At 37.9% G+C, this 23,109-nt stretch overlaps 1 protein-coding gene across 7 annotated transcripts in view; it reads right to left on the bottom strand.

The window, feature by feature from the left end:
- The window catches only part of KANK4 (KN motif and ankyrin repeat domains 4), a 67,421-nt gene that overhangs the window by 18,722 nt on the left and 25,590 nt on the right, over positions 1–23,109 (bottom strand). For 2 of the 7 annotated variants that reach the window (XM_081948808.1, XM_081948809.1), the window contains exons 2-5: positions 16,582–16,667; positions 12,273–14,261; positions 7,414–7,525; positions 1,011–1,238 (exon numbers count right to left, since the gene is read on the bottom strand). In XM_081948808.1, the coding sequence (XP_081804934.1) occupies positions 1,011–1,238; positions 7,414–7,525; positions 12,273–14,261; positions 16,582–16,597 (2,345 nt within the window). In that variant the 5' untranslated portion in view covers positions 16,598–16,667. Of the gene's footprint in view, positions 1–1,010; positions 1,239–7,413; positions 7,526–12,272; positions 14,262–16,581; positions 16,668–21,930; positions 22,021–23,109 lie in introns of those variants that run through there. The other 5 variants (XM_081948807.1, XM_081948812.1, XM_081948810.1 and 2 more) reach the window with 5 other exon arrangements.

The raw sequence follows: 23,109 nt of genomic DNA, 5'->3' as shown, positions 1-23,109 counted from the left end.
TCTAACCACTTGCCCATCATGGCTCTTAATTATACATGTTAATAAGTATATTAACAACACTAGCCACAATCCAATAGAGTGAGGCATGCTAGTTTCAACTGCATGATTTCTCTGAGATTATATTCATCATTCTCATGCACACAATACCCTGCTTAGTTAGGAGCAGGATTCCAGTTCATCGGGGATTTCCTTGGCAGAAAGTTATTTCACAAGAATTATACAACTGTTGGTAAGTTACCACATACATGACGATGGCATTGTCTATAGAATGGCTCAAGGCTTTGATGGAGGAAAGGTAGCCAGCAGGCTAAATATTAAATTCTCACATCTGGCTTTTTTTTCCCCCAGCATCCTATTCCAAAGTTAATTCCGCTAATTTAAACTGATGCTTATAAATTTATTGCTAGCTTTGTAATTAAATATATGGATTTAAATATACATTCTACATGAAACCCAAGATCTGCTCAAAGAATAGAGGTAGTCCTCCACTTACAACCACAACTAAACCCTAAACTTCTGTTGCACAGTTGGTAGGCGAGTTGTGCCACATTTTATGACGTTTCTTGCCTAAGCTGTTAAGTGAATCACTGCAGTTGTTAAATTAGTAGCACAGTTATTAAGTGAGCCTGGCTCCCCCATTGGCTTTGCTTCTCAGAAGGTTGCAAAAAGGGGTCACAGGACCCCGTAACACTGCAACCATCATAAATGTGAACCAGTTGCCAAGTGTCCAAATTTTGATCATGTGGCCATAGAGATGCTGCAACAGTTGTAAGTGTGAAAAACACTTATAAGTTACTTTTTTCAGTGCAGTTGCAACTTTGAACAGTCACTAAATGAATGTTGATAAGTCAAGGACTACCTGCATCAATAAATATCACTGGTGTTATAACTTTTCTTTATATAACATGGATATTATTATTTTTCACTATATATTTCACCTGCAGATCATGCTATGAAACACAAATTGTTATGGATTGGTTACTTGTAGTTATATACAAAGCTGTAATTACCGCTCAACTTTATCTTGCATTGTTGATTGTGTGGCTTCCTCTAGTTTTCCCGAACCACGGTCCTTCTTTGCACTTGGAGGAGTTGCAGATGTTGATTGTTCATCTTCTTTGACATCTTCCCCCCAGCTTTGCTCTTCATTCCCACGTTTTCTGTCCACCTCATTATCTGAATCACCTTCAGAGGAGTTTTCTTCACAGCTAGAATCTTCACTGGACGTGGTTTCATAACTGAATATGGACACCAGGCATTACTTAATTTCCTCTTTTGACAAGCAAAGAAGTTGATATGTATGTTCTTTGACTTATTTTTGGTCAATTTTTGTATTGCTTATAGTAATAATATATATATATGAAATTAGGACAACTTGGAACTGACTTGAAAAATATATTTTTATTGTAAATCACTCAGAGATACTTAAGGAGAAATGGGTAGGGGGGGGATAGAGAGAGAGGGAGAGAGGGAGGAGGATAGATAGATAGATAGATAGATAGATAGATAGATAGATAGATAGATAGATAGTAGATAGATGGATAGATAGATGATGATAGATAGATAGATAGATAGATAGATAGATAGCTAGATAGCTAGATAGCTAGATAGATAGATAGATAGATAGATAGATAGATAGATAGATAGATAGATAGATAGATAGATAGATAGATTAATCCTCTTGAAAGAATTATAGTGATGTTTTAGCTAGAGCTTGTTCTGAATAGTTTGCTAAGCTACTCATGCAAAAGTATTAGGTGCCCAAGTTTGCACACTGCATAGTTTATTTAATCACAGTTGTTGAATAAGTAACAATTGCCAAGATTCACAAAAAACACTAAGTTTAAAAACTTCAGTGGCTGACTTCGTGCCACATATTAAGCAACAACGAAAAATAATATTATGACTTAACCAATCAATTGTTTGCTTAGCCTAAGCTGAATAGCAGTTAATTCCATTAATTTCCATTAAGGAAATGAGCATAAAAGTGTAACTACCATGATTATTGACAAAATAAATTAATTCCCAGAAACACAATCGCCTGCTAATGCCAAAGTCTGAAAAACAAAGTGTCTGTTTTACCTGGAAATACACATGACAGACACTGGTCTCGTTGTTATTTATTACTGATACCAAAGCTGCTATTTTACATTGAGTAAAACTTTATCCTGTTAATCTATGCATTCCTGACATTCATTTTTACCGCTGGATGGAACAGTAAATAGAAGAGGCATTTGGCGCATGTATTTGAATAACACATAATTTTGCTTTGGGGGGAAAATGAGTATTCTAGGCCACACAAAGGTCAACCAGATACATTCAGATAACTCCAAACAGGGAAGGGAAGGTGAGGTTTCCCAGTTGCTCTGTAGTAGCTGGCATTCAAGGCATGTTGCATCTAGCAGATAGAGATCTAGACAAGCAGCCACTGGTAGCCATTTGTGCATTTTGTTAAAGCAAAACCATCTCTGTGTCAGAGCACTTTAAAGCCATTAGCCCTTGCAGGACTATGCTCTTTTTATTATGTTTATGTTCTTCAGTTCCCACATCAGTAAGTTACTTTTTTAAAAGTTGTTTGATACAATGGGCTGTTTCTGAAAGTTTGCAAAACGCAGTCAAACTAAATGTAAGGGAAATGGTTCTGAATTTGTACATTAATTGTCATTAGCAGAATTGTCTTGACGATACTTGTTTTAAATTGTAAAGAGTTGCATTAAAGGGCTTTATTGTGAAGAGAACCTTAAGGTAAACCATGGAATTAGTTTTTATTTACTGCTTCATGAAGAAATACCATATTTTTCAGAGTATAAGACGCCCCTTTTTTCCTCAGAAAAGAGGCTGAAAATCTGGGTGTGTCTTATACACCGACTACAGCATTTTTTGCCTCCTGAAGCCCCGCCCCTTCACCAAAATGGCCGTGCATACCCTTATGGAGGCTTTCAGAGAGCTCCTGGGGGCTGGGGAGGGAAGAAATGAGCAAAAAACTGCTGTTTTGTGCCCTCCCCCAGCCCCAGCAGCACTCTATAAGCCTCCATAAGGCTATGCATGCATTTTTTAAATGAAAAATGGGCCCGTTTTTCCAAAAAACAGGCCATTTTGTGCTCATTTCTGGGCCCCTCACCCCCCCCCCCCCAGGAACACTCTGCAAAAGGCTATTCATGTCTTTTTTAAAAAAACAGGCCCGTTTTCACAAAAAATGGGCTGTTTTGGGGAGGTTTACAGAGTGCAAAAACTCCTCCCCCCCTTTTGGAAAGCTCTTTAAGTGATTGATGAGAATTACATTGATCAAGTGCTGTGCCAGCATAAACAAAGTCTTAGGTGCTGCAGATTGTCAGTGATTTCCTTCTCCAGCACATGAATAAATACACCTGGAAACATCTACCTATCTACCTATTCTCTCTCTCTCCCTACCTACCTACTATATTTCTCTCCCACTCTATTTCTCTCTCTATCCCTCTACCTACCTACCTACACTTTCTCTCTCTCCCTACCTACCTACTGTATTTCTCTATTTCTCTCTCTCCCTACCTATCTACTGTATTTCTCTCCCTCTCTCTCTATTTCTTTCTCTATCCCTCTACCGACCTACCTACACTCTTTCTCTCTCTTCCTACCTACCTACTGTATTTCTCTATTTCTCTCTCTCCCTACCTATCTACTGTATTTCTCTCCCTCTCTCTCTATTTCTTTCTCTATCCCTCTATCTACCTACACTCTTTCTCTCTCTCCCTTCCTCCCTAATGTATTTCTCTATTTCTTTCTATCCCTTTATCTACCTACCTACCTACCTACTCTCTCTCTCTCCCACCTACCTACCTATTGTATTTCTCTCTCTTTTTCTCCCTCTCTATCCCTCTATCTACCTACCTACTTTTTAAAAAATTTGCCTCTTCAAAACCTTGGTGCGTCTTATACTCCAAAAAAATGGTAAATGTTTGGTTTGGGATGGGTTCCAGCAGGCACTACTGCCAGTTCGCTTGTGTGCGCATGTGCAGTGCAATTAAAATTTTTCTGCGCATGTGTAGAACTGAAAAATCAAGATGGCAGAGCCTATGGCCCTCCCTGGGGAGCCGTTTTGGAGGTGTGGCAGGCCTAGGTCGCTGCTGGTTCCAGCAACCTAGGTGGCCAAACCACTGCCAATTTGGCTGAACCAGTCCAACTGGGTACTACTGGTTTGCTTGATCTTTCTTTCTGCACATGTTTGATGATGTTATAACTAGAAAGGTCAATATGGCTGAAGCCAGAGTTGGGATCCTACCAGTTTAACAACCGGTTCAGTGAGCACCCTGAGCGTGCCTCATATGCATGCGCAGTTGACAGGAAAACAGTTGAGGCACGGTAATCCACTCTGCCGCTCCTATCAGCTGGGCTTCAAAAGAGGGAATACAGGTGAGTACAGTGCAGGGGCGGGCGGGCAGGCAGGCCAAGCTGAAAGTCACAGCAAACCAGATCGCTCCCAGCTGATAGTCAGAGCTACCGAATTGCCCGAACTGGTCCAAACCAATAGAATCCCACCCCTGGCTGAAGCTAGAAATGGAAGTACATTTAAAAATGAGAGCAATGAGACAAAAATTAAATTTCTCCCAATGCCATAACTAATCTGTTGCTCTATGGCACCTAAAATATCAATTTAGGTGCAGAAGTAATCAATGTTATGAGCAATGATTTAAAAAATTCATTCTCGTCAGTCCACATCTGATGACTGGGCTCATCTGATTTAGGTAACAGATTTACCTGAGCGTGAATTTAAGCAATAATTCTGTAGCTAACTGAGTCATCCCTATGTTTGTAGACACCTAATTCTACTAAAATAATTTGAAATATTTCCACAAATATGACAAAAATGATACTTGTGATTTCCATATATGAGCCCACTTATTAATGAAGAACTAGTGTTAATTATTTAATGGGTGATATTAGATGGAATCAGATTGAGATTATTCGGCAAAGACTTTCCCCCAAAATCTAAAGAAATGCTATTGTGGTTCACAATAAACCATGCCTTAGTATTCAATGCCTTGGCACGCCTTCCTGGGTTGCTCAAACCCTACCTCCTCCTACTCTAGTAAAATCACAAGGAAGAGATTTGTATCAACAATGGTATCCAGATTCAGGAAGAATTTGATTAGTATTTAGTAAACAGCCCAAAACATCCATTTAAAGATTGCTTTTTCAGTATGTTGAGGTACAATAACTGTTTCTCATTTCTGCTTAGTCATTATGATAGAGTAGTAGTAGTAGTAGTAATAGTAGTAGTAGTAGTAGTAGTAGCAGCAGCAGCAGCAGTAGCAGTAGCAGCAGCAGCAGCAGCAGCTGGGGGTAATAGTATGACTCGCCACAACCAACTAACCACGGGCAACTGGCCATGGGACAACTTGCCACTAAAGACAATTCTACACGGGATAACTGAATGCAATAAATATTATCCACCACTGTTTCTTCAATATTATTTCTATTGACTAAAATGGAAATAATGTCGAAGAAACAGTGGTGGATAACATTTACTACACTGAGTTATCCCACGTGGAACTGTCCCACGGCGACTTGTCCCTCGGCAAGTTGGTTGTGGTGAGATGGCCATGGTGAGTTGGCCGTGGTGAATTGTCATAGACGTGGAGGAAGAGCAAGACCCAGTTCAAAAAACCAGGCTATCCTCTAGTGCACAAATGGCTCTGTTCCTCCTGCTGAAATGATGTCTAGGAATAATCTGCTAGAGGCAGGAACTCATGGCAAAAGAAGTGGCACACAAACAGGAGTGAGCAATCTTTGGGATGGGGACAAGACTGCATTAATATTTGAGGGAAACCAGACTTCACTGATTAGAAACTGCAATTTTAGTAAGGCAAATAAAGAGGGACCTAAAAGGTTTTAAAAAGGAGTTTGGAGTGCTACATCCAGCCTAGGATCTCCAGGTGTTCATTAATGTTGCATGTGCCTACATCAGTTGTTGACTTAGGAGATTCGATCTACCCTCCAGATACTTTTTCTTGCTCTTGATGTTTGTTTTTGCCCAACTTTCTTATTTCCAGCAGTGATTGTTTTGCTTCTTAGGAAGGAAAAGGAAGGCATTACTGTAATCCTGAGTACATTGATGCAGAAATAAATGGCCATTTGCCCCTAGGTAGCCACATATAAACTCCTTCAACCATCGGTAGCCGCTGACTCTGCACATTTACTGACTGAGTCAATTGCCAACTGCAGTAAACTTCCATTTTCCATGTGGTTATTCTTACAGATAACTGGCCCCACACATGCTTGCTTTATCCTTTTTTAAAAAAAAATATCCAGGGGGAAATATTGCTATGGAATAAATTGTACACTTAGATTTGGAACCAAGGGGCAGGGGTGACTTATGGCTGGTGAGAAAGAATTTGATTAACATGGGGGAAAGGTGCAGTTGACTGATCCTGATGCACTGGGAGTCAAGAACTATTAAGCCTCCCAGAAACTGGCAGGACCTCACAGTAAGCAACCTATAATAATAATGGTCCCAAACTGTGAACTGTACAACACTTTCAGTTCTCTGAGTAATAGATTCAAGAACTGTTTTTTAAAAGTGGCTTGTAAAAGAGAATGGGGTAACAGTCATAATGAGATTATTTGGACCCCTCTTTAGAAATCCAAAGAGGAAGAAGGTTAAACTGAAGACTAAAAACAATAACAGTATGGAATAAGATACGTAATAAAATATAAAGAAAGCAATGCATAATATATGCAATAAAGTAATAACATTAGTGTGGCATACAAGTTTGGTAACTATCCAAACTCGCAATGGTGCTGAACAAGAGGGACTTATGAGCAGTCCTCAAGAGTTCTGGCTGTCACATTGTCCCTGTAGTCCCTGTACAATTTCTGACATTCCTTGACAACATCCCAGAAGCAAAGTCATTGGGGAAGCCAATAGGAAGTCAGAAGTCGCAATCATGTGAGGTCCATGCTTATTACCAACCCGTGCAATCCTTGCTTAATTATGGCAATCAGGATTGCTGGAATTGTCATTGCTTAGTGATGTGATCACGTGACACTGCATTTTACAACCCCATCCCTTAGCAAGGGCAATTCTGATCCCAATTGCTGTCATAACCTGAAGACTACCTGTATTGAAGCTTACTGCATAGTCGATTGCTCATTTATTGGAACAAGTATCATTTCTTTTCTGAAACGTGGCTTGAGCTTCTCCTTGATTGCTAAGCAAGGAATCAATTATGCTTGAAGCAGGAATATATGAGTCCTATTAATTACATTCTCTTTATTGCTTCTTGGCAATTTTTGACAGAGATCTAATCCACAGTAGAATGGAAGAGGAATAAACAAAGTTACATTTAATCAGACATGTCCGTATAATTTTGAATACACATGTAATGAAGCATTATAAAATGAAAAGGCAATCTTGTCCCTTCCACTGATGCTTACCCACCATTTACCCCAACAAACTGAAGGTTCTTTTTGGTGCCATTGCTTCCTTCGTGGAACCCAGCTTCTTTCTTTTTCATAATAGATTTCAGACTTGTACTTGGAGAGATTTCTGATAGAGATAAGTTTTAAAACAATTATATAAAAATGTTATCATCACCACTCTTTCTTAACATTACCATATATGTTGCAAATGTTGAGTTCTACTGCCAACTTTTTCCCATGACAGATGTTCATGATGGACAATTGGACATCCCTGATCGGCTTTAATGCAGCCATCATGCATTCTTCCCAATGTACAGGAACTCTCATGCCAACATAGAAGATGTGGTAGAAAAAAAAATCTTCCATGCTTTTCTCCGCTGTGAGCCATACAAACACATTATGGCAGCTGAAGTTCGTAAAAAGAATTGTGACAACGTAAGAACAAGAATTGAGGTTACTGTGAGCAACCAAGAAATAAATGCACGGTTTTCCTTTGAGGTACAAGGTTCAACTTGTCCTACTTTGAACACCTAAAGTAGAGACTTAGCTCTCTGGACAAAGTTCTAATGCTAAGAAGGTGGAACAAAAGAAAAGGAGGAAACTAGTACCAAGGTGAGTGGACTCAGTTATAGTGGTGGTAAGTGTACAATTGGAATCTCTGAAAAACCATCCTAAGGACAGATTATTATGGAGAAAATCTACCTGTGTGGTTGTTAAGAATCAGCACTCTGTTCAGATGGAGGATGCTATGAGTGACAACAAACATTATTCCCCCTTTTTCCCCATTGTCCTGAATTGGCAGTGCTGATTTGACTAATTTCTCAGGCTAACTTTTAATTAAGTCATCTTACTAATTGGGCTAATAATGAGCTATAAGTCAATAGGAAAAGAATCGGATCAGACAACATCAGTTCTCACCATAGAGCATTTCTCTGAAAGACAACAAGCAAGCATATGGGAGTGGTATTAAGAGATATTAGACACCAAGCTATCTACGCAATGTAGCCCAGTCTACACTCCAATACATGCCTATTGCCTTCAGGATTAGATTTATCCCATGATAAATCTAAGAGGCCACAAAAAGGCATCATGTTGTCTATCAATACTGCCAATTACATTTCTTGAGCTAGAGCGAGACCTACTCCAGGTGATAAAATTGCCAACTGCAGAACCATTGCAACTAATCTGTGATATTCTAAATAATTTTATTTGTTTGCTTATTTATTTGTATCCCACCTTTATTATTTTTACAAACAGTCCAAAGTGATGAACATCTAGAACACATCTTCCTCCTATTTTCCATACTACTACAACAACCCTGTGAGGCGGGTTAGGCTGCAAGAAAGTGACTGACCCAAGGTCACCCACCTGGTTTTCATGGCTAAATCAGATCTTGAACTCATGGTCTCCTGCCTTCTAGCCTAGTGCCTTAACCAATAGACCAAAGTGGCTCTCATCCACAATGAAAAAGACTACTAGAGTTCACATTAGTTTGAAATGCTAATAATAGTATATTTTCCTACAAGACATTCTTTGGTTGTTTTGTATTGTATTTTGATTGTGTTGTCTGGACATTTCTACTTTGAAGAACTGTAAAAGCTACATGGGGCTACCTAAACTAGCCTAATCTGAGCAAAAATAAAATTAGTGACTATGGCAGTACATAACATCTGGAAGGAATTAACTTGCTTATCTGCACAATGGAGCATTAGGTCTCAATATGAAAACCTGGTTATCTGTTCTGCTTGCCAAAGGATTATTGAATTGGGCTAATTAATTGTGATTTTAAATTATTAATACAAATTAAGACTCTGCTTCTTTTCAAATGTATCTACATGCTTTTAAGTTTGGAAATTTAAAACTTTCTATTCAAACTATAAACTTTGTACATAACTTTCTTTCAGCATTAATTGCCTTAGTGTTTTTCTCTTAAACACAGGAATAGATAGTTGGGTGATTTGATATCTTTAGACAAATGCAAGCAATCCACTGTCCCCCAGATATTTTGGATTGTAAAGTCTCATCAGCCAAAGCTGGTGGAAAAGACTGTGAGAAGACAACAAATTGCCTACCTCTTCATCACTCTTGAGATTCTTCAGATTGGTCACTTTCTGAACTCCATAGGTTTGCCTATACATTCCAGAAGTTTTTTTTTTAATTTGCTAAAATTATTTTTTTTAATATCACATTGTGTGCTAGGATCTGATTATATATGGGGCCAGCAACATATTTGATAGCATCACCCCATATGCACCATTTGACAGGGGTCTAGAATCATGCTAGATGGTCTAAAATGTTGGAAACTTATTTTAATGTTCCAATCTAATTTTCACCTAGCATGCTCAATCCCTCTGTCTATCCAGAAGAGAGCAAGCACGTACCACTCACTTCTGCTAGAAAAATACATAAATGGCTTGATCTTTATTTATTCAGCATCAGCAAACGCCACAACAGTTAACTGGCAAAAGCAAGGCAAAAGCAGGAAAATGCAGGGAAAGAGACCAGAAAAACAGGCAAGAATTTACTTAAATCTCTATAGGTAAAAAAGGCACAAAATTTTTCAGAGCTACTGGAAATTATATTGTGAATTATTCGTATGATGGTGGCCTTTCTTTTTTCCCATGTTTTAACCTTTTATGTATAAAATGGCAGAAGAGATTGAAAGAAGAAAGTAAGTTATTCCTCCTCAATTCTGCACCATTAATGAAAGAACTGAAGGAATAGGAATGATAAAAACACAAGAATTTCATTCCCCTCCCATTTCCCAGTCCCCCCCCCTCATATTATCAGAGATCCATTCACTCTGGAGGGGAGATTTCTCAGAATTCCACAGGGCTCTAAGCTCATTCAATCCTCACTGGACAACTGAAGGAATCTTTTCCATTTAGGATTTTGTCCCTTCATTATTTCCTGATTTGAAAACCCACAGGATCTACCAAGTCTATTTCGTATCTTCCTTTTATAGGCATTTTAGACACAAGAACAAAGACATTCACATTTTTAATTTCAAACTGAACTTTGAAAGCTGACTGGAAATTTTAAGAGGCGGAATGGAATCGTAGGGAATCAACTTTCAATATGCTTGGGAAAAGGGCATCCTACACGGCGTAAATTATGAGAACAAAAAATTGTGAAATTGAACATGAATAAGGCCTTTTCTCTTATTTGTCGTGCTTCTAGACCTTTTCTCTGCCTTGTTGTTCATTAAAATGTAAGGCTAGGCATCTATACAAGGTTTCTGAAACTGCCAAAGTCTGTTATCTGTCAGCCACATTTAGCTCACTAGGTCACTTTGTCGCATGCTGAGACAGCAAACTAGAAAGCCCAGGTCATTCCAAGATAGCATGGCAAAAATTAGAATGTCAATAGTGTATGAAAGAGAAGGAAGACTATCGGCTGATTTTCTATTATCACAAGTGATTGAAAAGTAGAATCTGAGAGTGACTATGATTTGCCGCTGCTGCTGTTTTACATGTGACAAACCTTACATTTAAACTTTAGCTGCCCATAATTTAAATCAAAAAGAGGCATCAGAGTTTGACCATGATCAGGAATACCTTATGGTTTTGGCACAATAGAAGGTATTGTGGCAAAGCAGGCACTGACCCAAAGAATTTTGTTATCCAAGGCAAAGCGCATAGTAACCCCCCCCCCCCCCCATTCTACGTAGTGAGGCTTCTTTGATGGCAGCATCCACTAACACTGAGAAGGTCAAAATCGGAAGTCAAGGGCAAGCTATGTGACATTTAAAGCTTTAACAGAGATAAGTCGTCATGGAGCTCAAGAGCCAATATTCCCAAACATACCATTCTAGTATGCTTACAGTAGAATCAGTTTTGTACCTTATGTAGTCCTTGACTCACAATCATTTGTTTAGTGACCACTTAAAGTTACAACAGCACTAAAAAAATTGGCTTACAACCATTTTTCACACTTATGCCGCTGCAGGATTCCTGTGGTCATGTAATCAAAATTCAGACACTTGGCAACTGGCATGGATTTATGATGGTTGCAATGTCCCGGGGTCATGCAATCACCTTTTGTGACCTTTTGGCAAGTGACATGAATGGGGAGGCCAGATTCACTTAACAACTGTGTTAAGTGTAACTTAAAAAGTGTAGTGTTTCACTGGAACAGTTGTGGCAAGAAAGGTCGTAAAATGGGGCAAAACTCAACAGCTATGTTGCTTGGCGATGGAAATTTCAAGCTCAATTGTGGTCGTAAGTGGAAGGCTATTTGTATTGACCTACTTTTATCATACTGTATACCACTGTATGTTCATTTATATGCAATGGAATTCACTTTCTCATTTGGGATTCTTGGACTAAGTGAGTGGAAGGGTTGATCTCCCTGACTGGTACCAACTTAAGATCAGGGTGATTGACCGCTTGGCCAATTGAACGCTACATGTACATAGTGAGCATTCCAATTAGTGTAAGTTTCTTGTTTTATTTGAAAAGCATTTAATATTCCAGAGTTTGTACACCTAAGCTTCTTCCATAACTTTTGCTTGTTTTTCCATCATTGCCCTCATACTAGCTTTTTTATATATATAAATATGTACAGGTAATCCTCCTTTATCGGTCATAATGCATTTTTAAGTATTAACTTAGAATAATGGGAGCCCAAGCTCTTAGTATATACCTTATTAGAGATTTTTCCAGACAATGGCAAAGAAGGTATGGACAGTACATTAAGCTATGTTTTGTTTTGTTTTTTTTTAAATCAGGGAATATTCTCTAAATATCTTAGTTTTACCTTTTTTATTTTGAAGAAAAGCAATTATGTCTACTTGATTTGTTTCTCAAGTGATGCTACCCCTGAATACCATCAGTGTAAGAGAATGAAAGACTGACTTTGTCAAAACTATTTACCCAACTGCTGATACTGTGTGTTGGAATTCTCTTGGTCTGTTGGTGTCTGTGCTGAGTAGGCCGAGAGCAGCAAATTCAGAGAATTTACAAGTTGATTCTGGATCGAACTGAGCTTTGAGGCAGGTTGCTTTATTGCACTGGCTAGCTCGGGATACCCATGTTCTAGGCATAGCCACTGCTCTTGTAAGAGATCCTGGATTTTTTTAATGTATTGGCCCAGAATGGGATCTGAAGGGGATTCCTTTGCTCCTTGGTGATTCTGCTCCTCCTGCTCTCGCTGAGCATCTTCTTGAAAAATGATTGGCATTCCTTTGAATTTTATGTCAGCGGTCTTGGGACCAGAATCATTTTCTCCACCAGGAACAAAGAGCTGGGTGGTCAAAGGGTTTCTTTCTGTCTTGCAGTTTTCATTATCAACATGTACCAATAGCTCATTATAACTTGGTTCAACAATGGAGCAATCACTTTCCTGAGCAATTCTCTCTCCTTGCTTGTTTCTCTCCAAAGTAGGCTTATATCTTCCTCCATTATCAGCAGATATCTCATCACAGAGTAACTCTTTACATAGTTCCACATTTTTATCATCAGCCTCGTAAGTAACCTCTCCTAGAGGTTCCACAAGCTCTGTGATGCTTACAGAAATCTCTTTTTCATGCATCCCCTTTTCATGCACATGTTCGGTATTCACAGCAACATCAAAGTATTGGGGGGCATTTCTGGCCTGCACGCCTGGCTTAATTTCCTTGATGTTTTCCCCACAGAGTTTCTCTTCCAGCTGGGCTTTAGAAGTTGCTAGCAATTTAATACTTCTCTCTTTTGCTTTGATTTCTTGATCCTGTTGCTTCAAAACCCTCCGGATCTGCTCAAGTTCTTCTGTTTTGTGATTCAGTTGCTTCTCCAGGATTACAATATGCTGTTGTAATGCTCTTATATTGCTGGGACTTTTGAGAAGGAAGGGGTCGAGTTCTATATTTTCCTCTACTTCTCTAGTACTTAGATCTGTCACTTCATCCTCTTCCTCTACTTCTTCTGCAACAGTCTCGCATATGTTAAGTTCTATTCCTTCCTGGGATTCCTTTACAGACATGTTTCCTGAGGTACTGGTAGGGGCCAATTCACTCTGAACTGATGATGGACACACCTGCGTCTCATGACATTCTTCTCCGCTCTCGACCGCCTCAAGGAATTTCTGAGAAATTAGGCGTTGGCTTTGCTGTGGATCACTGAGTTGTGTTATTTCCTTAGGAAGCTCTGTTTGTTGCTGGTCTAACAGAAGCTGAGCTTCTCTCCTTAATTCTGGACTTTTCTGAGAATCCTGGATGGTTTTATTGGTTTTCTCTTTCAATGTTAGATTTTTAAGAGGGGATAACGGAGATCTTATGGAACTAATTAACTCGGATGGCTTTTTTGCAGGGCTAAAATCAAACTCTAAACTATTCCCATTGGAAGACTGAAGGAATCCCGAAGGCAGAAAAGCTGCCTGATGAGTTTCTTCTTCTAAATTTGGAATTGGTGGAAGCTGGGCAGGCATGCTGGATGCCCTTAGAAGCTGAGGCCTTCCTTTACAATTGGCAGTCTCCTCTTCAAGGGGAAGAGGGTCTTGTTTGACAGTCTCTATTAGCAGGGCTTTCTTTCTATAGCTTGGTCCTTGGGAAAGAGTTGAATGTGAAGATGCACCAATGGGTGTGACCAGGGACCTGCTCTCCTCTGCATCTAAGGAGGTCTTTCTCTGTGTAAGGAAACTCTTGTTTAAGGAGGACGAATAGGCATTGGATCCATTTTCTGGAAGGCTAAAGTTCCGAGGCAGGGTACTAAATTTGGGGTGCTTAGTTTTCCGGCGGACTGGAATTCTCTTGAAAGTATTTCCCTTTTCAATGTCATCGACATACTTCAGGAAGTCAAGGTCTAAATGGAAGCCATAGGGGGTTTCAACAGAATAGGGACTTTGGGGTGGATCTTTCTCCTCTGCTTTTGATGCCAGGTTATCTGCTAATATGGAAAAAAATAGAAACAGAAAAATAAAAGCTTTACTTTACAAGAAATTATATTGAAATCTAGAAATCTCATTATTACACATTTTTACTGTTCCTGATACATATAAATAGTCAAAGGCAAACCTAGATATTTAGGAAAAACATTTAGGAAACATTCTTCTCTTTTTAGATTAATTGTTCAGGAAATTCTACACATGTCTTCTAACACTGCAGAGCTGTTGGCTTGACAGTAGAACAAGCCTATAAAGCTATCCTTTTTACTTCTGACTGGACATAAACAACTTTTATACTAAAACAACCCATATACTTATCATGCATCCTTCTTATTCCAAGGATTTCACTGCATACATTGCATAAGCCCAAGGATGGAGTTTTATGGAAAGGCTAGAATGAGTAACAAAGTATTTTGACTAAGTAACATTATGCACACGGAATATTAATAACAGACTGATTACGACTGCTCTTTTTGAGCTTATCAGGTTTCATTCCAAGGAAGTTTTAAATGTTGTTCTTAGTTCCTTGGAGAAAAGACTGGATATATACATACATACATATGAAAACTAAATACCAGATGAGGAGAGTTAGATATGCTAAGTTTAAGTCATCCTATTGGCTTTCTCGAGACCTGCATTCCTCTAGATTGCAGCAATACAGACCTATTCCAGCACTGATGAAAATCAGTCTGTATCAGTATGCATAACTTTTTATTCTAAATGCTAGCTGCAGCTCCAGGCACAACTACAAGGCAGCTTCATTAAATCACTGTGCAGTTAGTCTCCATCCATAAGGCAAGGAGGAAAAGAACGGCTGGCAATTTGTCATCCAAGACATCTCTGAAGAGTCAGCTAGAAGATGCAGCCCCAAAGAGGGATGTGAAAATATATAAACTTATTTTCTGTGACTCCACAGATATTTGTTCCACTGTGAGTCCTCAGGAATTTGCTAACTCATCACTCTAATTGATAATTATGTAAACAACAGCTTCTGCAGACAGATCTACTTTAAAAGCCAGGTGATTCTGATAGATGTGAAATCTTTACTATTACATTCAGTGCCGATAATGCATTTTTCAACACGTTTTCCAACCACGATGAGTACCGTATTTACTGGCATGAATTGAAGAGTTGTCATAAAAGAAAAAGGATGCTATGTCAGCCTTGCTCTTTTTAAAATGTAAGAATGTTTCAGTGGGCACACAAGATGGCATGGCCCCAGATGTTTATTGAGTAGCCTATAAAGCTAAATAGATAAATACTTCTTAGGCATTTGTTAATGGTCTTCTAAGAGCAACCCATGCTAAATAGAGTTCACTGCATAATCTAATTTTGGCTCTTGGATATGTTCTTTGAAATACTGAATACAGAAAATTAAATTTCTCCCCAAATAGATGAATGAAAGAAATGCTACAACAGGACTAAAATCAATTATTTGATTAGTTAATTTGATTAAACTGAATTATTTAATTCAAAGCCAAATTATTCTTGATGCTTCTTGGGATTCTAGTTACTTAATACCCATATAGTCATGCATCTGGGTAACTATAGTGAGTGTGACAGGTTCTAGTCTTTTAGTGTTTATTTTATTTATTTATTTTATTTAGTTTGTCAAACATGTAAAAGATAACAGGTATAAGTATAAACATAAATATGAACACAGTAAATGGGTATGAATAAATGGAGACAGTAGGACAGGGACGGTAGGCACGCTGGTGCGCTTATACACGCCCCTCTTAGGAATGGGGTGAGGTCAACAGTAGACAGTCAGATTAAAATTAGGTTACAATTATGGGGGGTTGGGAATGTATTGATCAAATCCCACTAAGAGCAACCCCATCACTGCTCTTCACAATGAAAACCAAGCTGGCATTGGTACTAAATGTCTACTTGTGTTTAAAGACTGCCCATTCATAAAACACAATTGTGCTAACTTTGTCTGGGAAATCTTCTCCAAACTTTTTATCCAAAATGCCGTCCTGCTTGCATTCTTTTTTGTTAGAATTTATGCATTCGAGTTTCTTTCCACAGATGAAGGGGAAAGGCCCTTTGATAAATCGTAAAATCTGAATCATCCCACCTTCCTAATTTCCAGTCATTTATCAGAAGCGATTATCAACGGCATCATTCAAAAACACATGCTTTCTAAAGAGCACACTTTCTGCCATTGTACAGATAGATTTTGAAGACAGATAGAGCGAATATGCGAAATAAGGGTATTTCAAAAGTGAAAGTGGGTTTATGTTGTTCTTAGTAAAAGATAACTTTTATTTCATAGAGAAAATGCTTGGCTTTCAATTAAGATGAAGTTTGTATGCATACCATCTGTATTCTCCATGATGAGAATTCGGTTTAATTTGCCGATGTCAAGCCATTAGTGAAATTTCATAAAAAGAAATGCAGTCCATCTAAAAAGAAAAAAAAAGAAGGGAGTGTTTTTTATTTAATGTAAGTGATGTCTGTTTTAAGAATTGAGCATAACAATTAATTACATTTTAGTTTTATATATAAGATATACATTTCACCAATGTATTTTAAAAACTCATTCTGTTTTTCCTGGAATGAAATTATCATCTACTAGCACTTACCTGATAAGCATTTAAAGAATTTTTTAAAATCGATTTTCCTCTCCTAACCATGACAGTTTCTGCTTTGAGAATACATAACTCTGTGTGATTATTTCTTACTGCTGAGAAACAATTCACCGTACTTCCAGAAATTCACCATTGTGAACAGAGAAATGCCCAGGGGGTGTGTACTGAGCAGAGGCTAACACGATATAGTAGCTACATGAAAGTACAAATGTTTTGAAAACTATATATATATATATATATATATATACATACATACATACATACATACATACATACATACATACATACATACATACATATATATATATATATATATATAACAGAAATGGAAAGAGAAAAAGGGTCCCTTGGTGTAAATATGGTGTCAGGAAAACTGAAGCTGAAAATGAATTGAAATTGACAAATGATGCTGAGAATAAAAAGAAGGGCTTCTCTAGGTACCTTCAAGTAAAAGAATCAATAAAGATGACAAAACATTGACAGATAATAAAGAAAACCAGCTATAGATAGTCCTTGACTTACGACCACAATTGAGATCAAAATTTCTGATGCTAAGTGAGATATTTGTTAAGTGAGTTTTGCCCCATTTTACAACCTTTCTTGCCATAGTTGTTAAATCAATCACTGCAGTTGTTAATTTAGTAACACAGTTGTTAAGTGATTCGGACTTCCCAGTTGACTTTGGTTGTCAGAGGTTTGCAAAAGATGATCACATGATCCCAGGATATTGCAATTGTCATAGATATGAGTCAGTTGCCAAACATCCGAATTTTGATCACCTGACCATGGAGATGTTGCAACGGTCATAAGTGTGAAAAATGGTCATAAGTCACTTTTTTCAGTGCTGTTAGAATTTCAAACAGTCACTAAATGAACTGTTGTAAGTCAAGGACTACCTGGATATTAACTTACATTCAGCAACAGTTTTCTCAAGAAATTGTGAAGGACAGGAGAAAGGGGCAATAATCTGTCTATCTATCTATTTGTCTGCCTGTGTGTTTCCATTTATTTATCTATCTGCCTGCCTGCCTGCCTGCCTGCCTGCCTGCCTGCCTGCCTGCCTGCCTAATCAGGTTCCTTGAATTACAGAAGTAACGCTAGGTGACTCAGATTAAAATCAACGATAGTAATCATAAGAATAAACAAACAATTTAAAAAATCAAAAGATTGAAATTTAAAATTGAGAGAAACAGGGTCACGGAATACTTTTTAACTCTTCAATGACTATAAATTTCCAGGAAACCAATTGCTTCCTGGAGTATTGAAGCCAATACTGATAGGCTTGGTAAAATGTTGTTTATTATCTTTGAGAAAGTCTAAAAAACTGGTAAAGAATAAAGTGCCAGCAGACTTGGAAACAGCAAATATAGTTCCTATTTTCAGGGATATCAGTAGAGTGGGAGTCAAAGACTTTTTTGTTTATGCTTTGTATGCATATCCCAAAGGGATGGAGCTTGTAGTGCAACAGCATGATGCTATCTTTGTCATTTTGATACAATCAGCCGAAGCCTGAGGACCTCCATGCCTATCTTCCAAAATGCAGAAAAATTATATCATGATGTGCTAATTAACAAGCTACTTAAGTATGTACTGGATGACATGACAATTACTGCCCCCAAAATTGTACTCAGATAATGTTTCGCAATCAGACTGATGAGATATACAGGATTGAATGTGGAATGGAAGGTTTATACCAGGACTACTACTCTTCAATGCTCTTACTATGAATTGAATGAAGCAGTCAGTAGAATGCCATCACATTTGCAGGTAACATAGAATTGGGTGGAATAACTAATATCTTAAATGACAGAATTAAAAATTTTCTTGACCCAGCTATACAAGAGATAACAAAAATTGAATATTTTTTTTTTATAAATTTATATAAATTTATTACTTGGAAAGCAAAATCCTGTGTACAGGCTCATTCTCACTGAATATGTAATAATAAACATCTTAAAATAGTAACAATAGCAATAGCAGTTATATACCACTTCATAGTGCTTTACAGCCCTATGGGAGCAGTTTACAGAGTCAGCAAATTACCCCCAACAATCTGGGTCCTCATTTTACTGACTTTGGAAGGTAGAAGGCTGAGTTTACCTGGAACCGGTCATGATTGAACTTCTGGCAGTGGGTAGAATCAGCCTGCAATACTGCATTCTAACCACTGTGCCACCACAGGTCTTGTAGTTGATTGCATGCTGAATAGGATTCAGCAGTTTGATGCCGTTGCAGAAAAGAGTAATGTTATTTCATATTACATCAACAGAAATATTGTGCTCAAATCATGAGAAGTAACAACTCCATCCGCTTTGGTCAAATCATAGCAGAAAAGCCATTCTGGCTACAACAGAAAGGACTCAAGGAAACTAGAACACGTTTGGCAACAGTGGCAACAGTGAAGTTCAAGGATGTTTGTAAGCTAAGCTTCATAAGTAAAGAGGGGTAGATGAACTTGTATAAGCTTCAAAAGAAAATACCTACTTAGGGACATATAAAAGCATCTTCCATACTTGAAAGGATGTCATTCAGAAGAAGGTCAAGACCTCTTTTCTATCATTCCACATTGCAAAAGGGAGAATTATGGATTCGCATTCTAGGAAATCAGACTCATCTTCAATGCTATTTTTTTTAACAAAACCTCTTCCAACAGTAAGAGCAGATTATCAAAAAGAAGCAAAAAGGGTGTTGAATAGCTTTCGTAAGTGTGTTGAAAACAAGGACCAGATAGCTCCCTGTTGGAGATGCTTGAATTTGGGTCCTTGCACTTAGCAGAGGGGTGAAGTAATAGCTTAAATGGCCCCATTTAATTTTACTTCTCATTGTATTATATGAGATATGTTGATCATAGTAGGATGGCTTTACAATCCACCTCAGGATAATGTAATTTTATTTTATTCTGCATTGGGACTGAGGTTTCCTGTAGGGTCTTAGGATTTGATAGAAAACTCCTTGCAAAACAACATTTTGGACTGTTCCTCCCTTTTATTAAATAACCAGCTTCTAATTTCACTTGCAATCACCATCCACAGTAAGGTTATTTACAGCTGTTCAAACCATACAGGGGCTCTCCTGCCTTCTCTTAGCTACTGATAAGAAAGCAGAGAAGTTTTGCCTGGGATCGAGAAAATGCATGTAAATGGATGGACTTTCCTTTACTAAAGAGTCCATATATTTTCTGGCAAGGCATACTTATAGTTTATGTACTTCTGTGCTTCTAAATACTACTGTCTAGAATCAAGAAGAGGTTTAATTTCCTCTGTCATCCAAATTGGATCATGGCTTTTCTCTGGCTTATAACACCTTTCATTTTCCATAATCTTCCATTCCTGAGGGATCATCTGTAAAGAACAGATTTTCTCTCACAAGTGTCCTTCTTTTCATTTTCACATACTTCTCCAGATCAGGTTCTTCTCCATTTCACGATCCCAAGAACAAAAACAAAGATTCAGTGGTGTAATACTGCGTAGTCTATTTCAGGGTTAGCAGTTATCATTGCTCTTTGCTAAGGCCAAAAATTAATCTTTAGTACCCAAAACCTTTCTAGAACCATCTGAACCACCAACCATTACATCTCCATTGCTGTTCTCTCTCCTGGATCTTTTTCATTTCATCTGGTAATTTTAAGAGCCCATCTCTGATGTCAGTCCCTTCATCTTTTATGTGCCTAAGTTAAATTATAGCAGCCATAGAAATTCAGTGCATGTAAACATTCATATTTTGTTTGCTAAGAAAACCTTTTGACTATGCTGCTGGAATCCAGAAGCGTATATTACTAAAAAGAATTTTCAGTGCAGAGAACACTACTGAGAAATGTGATTTAAACTTTAAGCCAAATTGCCTGAATCTGAGCAACTTCCTATTCTAATGGATGCATCTATAGGAATGGGGACAATTACAATAAATGAAAACATAACAGAAAATAAAGCAATAAACCTAATAACATAATTATGTTATTAAATGGGAAAAATTGAACCCATGTAAAAATAAAATATTCTAGCTTTTTTTTTACTTCTAAAGATGATGCAACAACTTTAAAAATCTTTGTAGAAAAAAACCCTGCCCTTATGTTTGTACTGATTCCAAAGTGCAAAAAACTTGAATCTCGTAATAAATATACTGTCATGAGGCTCATCCAGCCATTTAAAAACTATGTTAACTTAAAGCAAAATCCTGTCAATGTCTATTCATATAATATATAAAGGATCTTACTCTCAAACACATGAGCGCTAATGTCTCTAGAACAGCATTTTCCAATGTGGTGATTTCCAGACAAATTGAACATAACTCCCATTTTCCCTAACCCAAAGCTAACAGTAAAAGCAGTTCAACGGTGTAACCAATTATCCAGGTCAGTGAGGATACCTTTTGCTGGATAGCAGCAAGCAGAGGCTGCTTAGAGCAGCTAATTTACCGGTAGATTTCTGCACTAAATGAGGATTTGCGCACTTATTGTGAAATGTCCCCTTCCACACCTATTGTTCTAAAGCAGAATAGGTGGTTATAGTATAAAGGATTAATTTCAGTTAAACTCACTTCAGTAACTAAGACTACAATTCTGTTTTACTTAAACAGTAATCCTATCAGTCACAGGAGAAAATGCTGGTATTTGGGGAAAATGGGAGGCCAGCTAGAAAGAGGCCAACAGAAAGCAAGGAGCCAGATACCATAACCAAAGAGTCAAGCTTAAGCTTCAAGAATCCTAATAAGCAGAACCGAGATACAATCTGAGCAAAACATTATCCACTGAATCACAAAAGAATCAGAGGCAACTGAGCACTTAATTCAATGGAATTTATATTTTCCGAAGAGAAGGACTGCAAGAATTAAGAAATGCACGGAGATTAAGCAATGCTTAAAATAGTCCCTACGGGGAAAACTACTTGTCGGACCAGAAGCAAACCATGATATAAATCCTTTCCAATGGACTTATTAAAAAATTAATCCCATCTCATTAGAGCTACGGCAACTGCTTTCTGATCCAGCCTATCATTTTCAGCTGCATTACAACCATTCCATTTAGTATTTAATGACCGAAATGAAAGCTAGCAATTAAGACAAGTGCCTTGTGAGTTACCTTCACAGACTCTTAGCTGCTAAGGAAAAAGAGTCAGGCCAGCTTTCCTTTCGAGGAAGTTCTCAGAATTGCTATACAGGCAAATCATGGGGTGTTTTTTTCAGGAACTACAGTGGTGGGTCAGCTGGCTAATGACCTTGTTGGAAAAGCAAATACAACTTGAAGTACAATAACCCCGAGGGGTGCGAGAATAATTCATGTTCACAAATGTGCAGAGCAACATTGGTAAGGATCCTGGCTGAGGAAATAAGGAACAGAGGCCTCTCATTGACACCAGATACGTTAATTAAATCCTCAGTAGAAAACAATCTTTGAGCTTCAAAAACCTCCAATAAATCATATAAATGTATGATCCTTACTCAAATAAAGATATATTTTTAGTTAATCATATATCAGAGATCACACAAAGGACCACACACACATTAAAATATTGAGGAACAAGGCAAGTCAAGGCTGCTTCTTAAAAGAGCTTTTACCTCACCTAATAAACTTCCATACAAAGAAACTGCTTAATTTTCTGAAATATTGCTCTAATTCTAAACACATTCCGGAGTCTTAAATCAGATTGTTCTAACAGGTTTTATATTCCAATATAAGCATTTGGAGGAGTGTAGCCAAGGTGAACTTCCTGAATTGTGTACATTTATTTTGGTTTATTTTTAATAATCTAATATTAATTATGTGGTAAATAAAGCAATAACTATACATTAAGTTATACAAGTATATATTGTTTTGAGATTTATAGCATGTCTTTCCTCCTGACACAACCTTTCAAAATATAAAAACAATATTCTAACTCTACTCTACTCTACTCTACTCTACTCTACTCTACTCTACTCTACTCTACCATACCACTACACTACACTACACTACACTACACTACACTACACTACACTACACTAAAGGTAAGGTTGCACATATGTGTTAGTCATTCCTGTCTCTAGGGGGCAGTGTTCATCTCCGTTTCAAAGCCAAAGAACCAGCGCTGTCCAAAGACGTCTCCATGGTCATGTGGCCGGCATGACTAGATGCTGAAGGCACATGGAACGCTGTTACCTTCCCACCAAAAGTGGTTCCTATTTTTCTACTTGCATTTTAACATGCTTTCGAACTGCTAGATTGGCAGTAGTAGTTCTCTGGTAGTTCTCAAATTACAATCATTTGTGGAGGGGTGGGTTC

This window comes from Natrix helvetica, assembly GCF_964273705.1.
Source record: "Natrix helvetica genome assembly, chromosome: 3".
Lineage (NCBI taxonomy): Eukaryota > Metazoa > Chordata > Lepidosauria > Squamata > Natricidae > Natrix > Natrix helvetica.
Note: the sequence above shows the minus strand (reverse complement) of the source record. Positions and strands in the feature narration are given on the sequence as shown.